Genomic DNA, 5,881 nt, shown 5'->3' on the forward strand with positions numbered 1-5,881 from the left:
GCGTCAGCCGCTCACCGTGCCCGCCCACCTGCAGCGCTGCCTGCGGGCACGAGGGGCTTGGGTCAGTCGGCACTTGGGCCCTGGGCCGGGTCACTCCTGAGGCAGAGGGGTGAGGGGAGCCCCGCCCCAGCCAACATGAAGCGGGGTGACCCCCACCAAGTCAGGCTGTGCCGGGGGCACCGGGCACAGGGCCGGGCCGGGCCCACTCACCAGGGATGTCATGGTGAAGCCGATGACCTCCAGGTAGCCGTCGTCGTGCCTCTGGGGCTCAAAGTCGTGGTGTTCGCCGGGGTGGCCCCAGGGCGTGGTGCCTGCGCAGTACCTGGGCGGAGGGGAGGGGCACGCTTTGGCACAGGCTCTGGGCCCACGGGCCCACCCAGGGTCCGCTTCTTACCTGGGGATGTTCAGGAAAACGATGCATTGGGGCTTGAGGTCCTGAATCTTGGGGGTCAGGTCCATTCCGTCACACTGGAGCCAAGGATGGGGCAGCGCTGGGCACACGTGTGCCGGGATGGCCTCCCTCCCTCCTTCCCTGCCGTGCCAGCTCCTCGGCTCTGCCCGCTGCCCAGCCCCACTCACCACCACCCGGATGTGCTTGGCCAGGTCCTTGGAACTGCCCATCAGGAAGTCGGAGAATGCTGTCTGTGGGAGACAGGGTGTCACTGGCTGTGACAGGCACTCGCCTTGCTACTGCAGGAAGGTCTGGTGCGGCGAGCACAGGGGGCGTGGAGGCTGGCAGAGCCTGACTCACCCCAGCATAGAACATCTTGTTCCGGAAGCGGCTGTTGAACTTCTCGGGGTTGGCCTCTGTGTGGAGACGGGTAGGGGCCAGTCAGGTGGGTGCTTCCCAGGTTGGGGTGGAGCAGGAGGCCCGGAGCAAGCACCTTTCATTCTGGGCCCCTCCCTTCCCTGGCTGCCCACCTCGAGACTCGTGAAACTCCAGCGTGACGTGGGCATCAAAGCCCAGGCTGAAGTAGTTGTTGAAGACGTCCAGGGGCAGCTGAAAAGGACGGAGGCACTGAGATGAGGGCGGCCTCACCGATGGCCCCTGGCTGGGGCCTTTGCCTGGGGACCCTCCACCAACACTCCGTCCCCTCGTTCCAGCCCCGCTGGGGCCCCCACTGTACTGTGTCCCTGGTGCCAAATAGTTCATGAGCTTCAGAAGCGGGCACCGTGCCCCCCACTGCTCACAGCAGGGTCTAGCACAGAGCAGGTCCTCGGTCTGTTTGCCAGGGGCTGCAGAAAAACCGCCTTGGCAGGTGGCACCATCATTTCCCTGGGATGTCTGGGGAAGAAGGGGACCCACCCGGTCGGTGGCGCCCTCGTCCCGCTCCTCAGGCCCCGCGTCGGGGTTGGGCTCAGCACAGAGGTCCCAGCGGTCCAGCTGCACCACGTTGCCCTCCTCCACGTGTGACAGGATCTTGGACACAGGCTCATCGGTGTAGCCCTGGTGGAGGAGGCCGGATGAGCCCTTCGGGGGCAGAGCCGCCCTGGTGCGAAGCCCCTCTCAGAGGCACTTACCCCACCCCAGTTGAGGGTGCGGGCCAAGTCATTGCCAGTCCCCAGAGGCAGAATGGCAACGGGGGGCGGAGGCTTCAGGCGTAGCTGGTCCAGGGTGGAGAGGATCCAGCCAACCTGCAGGAGGCAGAGAAGGCAGAGGGCGGCGGTCAGGGCCCTGGGAGACTGCGCGGCCCAACCCGGCTCCGAGAACCCACCGTGCCATCGCCCCCGCAGGCCAGGATCCGCAGGTTGTGCACTTTGCGGTACATTTCCAGCCTGAGCCAGGAAAAGACAGGAACAGGGTCAGGGGGTGCACCGGCCCAGAGAGAGCCAGGCGAGCCCCCCATGCCCGGAGAAGCCGCCCAGTCCTTACGCCTCCTTGGGCCCTCCCTGGCTCAAGTCGAAGACCTGCCGGGGGTTGAGGTACCACAGGAAGGACTGGATGATCTTGGCGCCCTGCGGGGACAAGCGCAGGTGTGGGGAGGGAGTGAGGGCGTGGCAGGAGGGGCCTTCTTAGGATCCCTGGGGACACATGGGGACCAAGCCCAAGGTGGACCCAGGAATGCCTACTGGCACTGGAGTCCTGGGGAGGGAAGGCTGTGCTTACCTGGTTGCCTCCACTCTTGGGGTTCACCAACACCAGCAGGGGCTTCATGAGGGGGGACGGGGTGGGCCTGATGATGAAGGGTCTCCAGCGACTCTCCTTGGAGACATGAGCCGGTAAGGCTCTGCCCTCCCGGCCCCTGGTGACATTCCTTCCCCTCGTTCCACACGCCCTCATGTGCCACCTCGGTCACACTTGGGTGACCCACCGTGGGGCACAGCGAAGTGGATCCCAGCCCTGCTCAGGCCCTGGGCCCATCCTGATGCAAAACCCCTGTCCCTCTCCTGTCCCCTGCCCTCCCGCCAGGCCTCAGTCTAACCTCAGGCCCTTTCTTGCTGGACTTTCTCCTGAAGGATGCTCTCTTCTTCTTCTTGCTGGCCTTGAGGGTACTCTGTAAGGGAAGCAGCAGTGTAGGGGACAGGCGATCAGGCTGGCGGCCGCACGGCCAGGGTTAGCGGGGGCACAGGACTCACCTGAGGCCTCCGGGCACGGAGGATCCAGGTGGGTGGGATGACCACAGCCGCGTGGGCCCCTAGGGAGCAGGGCTCCTCGATCTGCTGCAGCATGAAGCACGACACCTTGCTGTGGTACTGCGGGGGAGACAGGCGAGGCTGAGCTGGGCCGGGCTGAGACCGGGGCCAGAACCCACACCAGCCCTGGTGCAGGGCAGATGGTCACTCACCGCCTGCTTGCACCAGGAGCAGCTGATGGCCACGATCTCCTTGCTGTGGAAGGTGAACTTCTGCTGGAAGCCCTGCAGGAGGACAGGCTGGCTACGCATAGGGCCAGCAAGGTCCAGCCCCTCCAGCTGGGAGACTGAGCCCCTCTTCAAAGAGCCCAGAAATACGCCCAAGGGCGGGTCTGCTCGGCCACCTCACTGGACACACTGTATACTATGCCTGAGGCTCCAAGGGCTGACTTCTGCCTGGCCTAGGCTCCCTGAAAGTACCGGGCTAGGTCCCACAGTGCCAACACTCACACCGCCACCTGTCCATCTTGAGGCCCTAGCACAGGCTGAGGTGGGGCTCTGAACACAGAGGGAGGTACAGGGCCTCTATCCACATGAGATGCACACGAATCAGCCCCGCGAACAAGAAAAGGCTGTGCTGGGGAGCTACTCCCAAGGGGTCTGTCCCAGAGCCTCACTGTCCTCAGCAGGGCCGAGTTACTAGGTAACTCCGTCACGACCCACCAGGCAGGCCGGTGAAGTCTCCGCAAAGGGGCCCTGCACACGGCCAAAGCAGCCAGACACTGCTCTGGAAGCACCCTCCTCCCGCCATTCCACCTGGCCCAGAGACCAGGGTGCGGCCAGCGCAGCAGGGCCCTCACCTTCCCGCAGTGCCGGCACTTGCCCTCCTGCCGTCGCCTGTGCACCCAGTGGTGCCGTACGAAGGTTGGCTGGAGGGAAGAGAAATGTCACTGGGGTGAGGGTGGAGGGGCACAGCACTAGGTGGGCGGGGGCACAATGAGGCACTGGTGCCTCTACGGGCAAGGCCAGCCAGTCCCCACCCCGGGAGACCTCAGAGCCTGGGCCCAGCACCTAGAGCAGCCTAGGAGGATCCGAGCCCCTGGTGACCCCCTGAGGGACCCCTCAGGAACACAGGGCATCCTGGTCCCTAACACCCTGCACTCACCTCGCGGACGTTCCTGGAGCCCGATTCCCGGAAGGTTGGCTTACACCGGAAGTTTATCTGTGTGACAGTGCAGCGGCCAATGTCAGAAGCTGCTTTGGACAGGGTCAGCCAGAGCCACCCTCGAGGGCAGAGTGCCCCAAATCACCCAGGAACCCAGGACACGGCTGCCTCCTCTCAGAAGCCCCCTCCTGCCCGCTAGCCAGAACGGACCTTCCTCCTTCCTGCAGCCAGGGTGGAGCCTGGGTACTCCGTGTCCTTGCCCTGCTCAAGTGGGACCACAGTTTGCTAATCCTGCTGTCCCCTTGCCCTCTAGCACCCCAGCCGAGGACAATGAGGGAATCTGGTCCCCGTTTGCAGGCCATCAGCTAGGGTGCAAAGTGGGATCCGTTTTTACACTCACGATGGGCTGCACTTCCCAGTCTTTCCCTCATGGTGCCTGCTCAGCCCCTGGACAACAGGAGGCTCCACTCTGTGGTTTGGGGCCAGCAAAGCAGCTGCCCAGCAGAGTTCCCGGCGTCCCTGGACTTGTGGACACTCCCGTGAGGGCCCGGGTGTCCTTACTGACCTCCCTGGCCCTCGGGTTCTTTTGTCCTGCTCCTCAGAAGCAGTGTCTAATCCACCCCCAGCTGTAGACACAATGCACAGCAGTGCCCAGACACAACACAGGGGACAGGGCCAAGCTTGGGTGACACAGCTCAGGGCCCGTCACAGGCGAGCAGCACATCCCACGGGCTCCTCTGACCGTGAACACGGATGTGAGGGAACGGCACCACGGAGCCACGTGTAAGCTCACGCCAGCAATGTTCAGGGAGCCCCGCTCCACCGGGTTTGCTCTGGGCAGCGGGCACAGCAGGTAATGAGCGGGGAGCCAGTGTGCCAGGCAGGCATTTGGCTCCGGGGTCCCGGCTTCACTCTGCACTGTTGCTCCAGTCGGTGGCAAGTGTGACATGCGTGTGCAGGCGTGAGCGTGAGGTGGATTCACCTTCTCCAGCTGCTCGATGCAGGGGGTGTGTACCACGATCTTGCAGGCTGCACACTTTCTCCTCGGCACTGATTTCTGCTGCAGGACAGGGAGGCCCCTGAGGCACCAGGCAGCACCATCACAGATGCCACCCCAGGCGAGCAGAGTCCCCAGGCTGTGCAGAGACCAGCACAGCCACCCTGCATGTTCCACCCACTCCAAGCACCTGGCATCAGGACCAGCTCCTGTTCCCCTGGCCCAGGGGCAGTGCACAGGAGGGGACTCCTGAGCTCTGCCCCACCTTTGGTCAGCCCTGCATTTAGACCTTACTCTGCCACCAGGGGGCAGCAGCCCCGCAGAACTCACCAGCATCTTGGCGACACAGTACTGCTCCCCAACATAGCAGAAGTCCCCGGAAACATTGGTCTCGAACCAGATGTGCTCTCCATACGTGGCTGACTCCTAGACCGTGGGATGAGCACGCTCAGTGTGCACTGGCCGCCCTGCCCACCCTTCCTCTCCCAGGGTGGATGGGCTCCAGCCACCAATCCTGCCTCCTCTGCCTTGTCTTCATCACTGCCTATTTTGTAGGCCTGGCTCAAAGTCAGCCACTCCCAGATGCCTGCCCAGACCCCACAGACCTCCGCCCGGACTGTGCCCACGGCCCAGAGCTGAGCATGGCACCCTGGCAGTGTTCGGCGCACACCTGCCCCATCCCGTACTCACACTCCAGTCCACAGTGCTCCGAATCTGCCGCTCGGAGTCGCCACACGGGGCCCCAGGAGTGGGAGGAGGGGGTGCCAGGTGCTGGAGGCCTGACTTGGTGATGGCTTTCCTACAAGGAAGGGGAAACTGAGGCCGGGGCCTGCTAGGCACTGCTGACTCTCTGCCCTTGTGACTGCCACCAAGGCCAAAGCGGAGAGTGCTGACCGGGAGACAGGAGCCCCGTGGCATCCCTGGTGCCCAGAGGCCCCTGCCACACTCAGCCCTTCTCCCCACTCCGAGGAGAGCCACCGCCGGCCAGGTGGGGTGAGCCTGCCTGTGTGAACCCCGCTGGCTGCTGAGATACCTACACAAGCAGGGCGCTCCAGGCCTGGGGTCCGGCTGCCACCTTGCGCCGCAAGGCCACCTGGCGTCTGCGGGACAGTGGGTGCACCCGGGCAGGGGGCACAGGGCCCATGG

At 64.4% G+C, this 5,881-nt stretch overlaps 1 protein-coding gene across 1 annotated transcript in view; it reads right to left on the reverse strand.

Moving 5' to 3' along the window:
* Dgkz (diacylglycerol kinase zeta) overlaps positions 1–5,881 on the reverse strand; it is a 12,936-nt gene that overhangs the window by 5,985 nt on the left and 1,070 nt on the right. The window contains exons 2-21 of the mRNA XM_019205774.2: positions 5,773–5,881; positions 5,426–5,534; positions 5,066–5,161; positions 4,721–4,798; positions 3,739–3,795; positions 3,434–3,502; positions 2,787–2,858; positions 2,578–2,694; positions 2,424–2,495; positions 2,108–2,203; positions 1,874–1,956; positions 1,716–1,776; positions 1,522–1,635; positions 1,307–1,447; positions 922–1,000; positions 752–807; positions 580–642; positions 395–468; positions 211–322; positions 3–40 (exon numbers count right to left, since the gene is read on the reverse strand). Coding sequence (XP_019061319.1) covers positions 3–40; positions 211–322; positions 395–468; positions 580–642; positions 752–807; positions 922–1,000; positions 1,307–1,447; positions 1,522–1,635; positions 1,716–1,776; positions 1,874–1,956; positions 2,108–2,203; positions 2,424–2,495; positions 2,578–2,694; positions 2,787–2,858; positions 3,434–3,502; positions 3,739–3,795; positions 4,721–4,798; positions 5,066–5,161; positions 5,426–5,534; positions 5,773–5,881 — 1,696 coding nt within the window. The remainder of the gene's footprint in view (positions 1–2; positions 41–210; positions 323–394; positions 469–579; positions 643–751; positions 808–921; positions 1,001–1,306; positions 1,448–1,521; positions 1,636–1,715; positions 1,777–1,873; positions 1,957–2,107; positions 2,204–2,423; positions 2,496–2,577; positions 2,695–2,786; positions 2,859–3,433; positions 3,503–3,738; positions 3,796–4,720; positions 4,799–5,065; positions 5,162–5,425; positions 5,535–5,772) is intronic.

Source organism: Fukomys damarensis, unplaced genomic scaffold (genome assembly GCF_012274545.1).
Source record: "Fukomys damarensis isolate Sample0158 unplaced genomic scaffold, DMR_v1.0_HiC HiC_scaffold_27, whole genome shotgun sequence".
NCBI classification, from domain to species: Eukaryota; Metazoa; Chordata; class Mammalia; order Rodentia; family Bathyergidae; genus Fukomys; species Fukomys damarensis.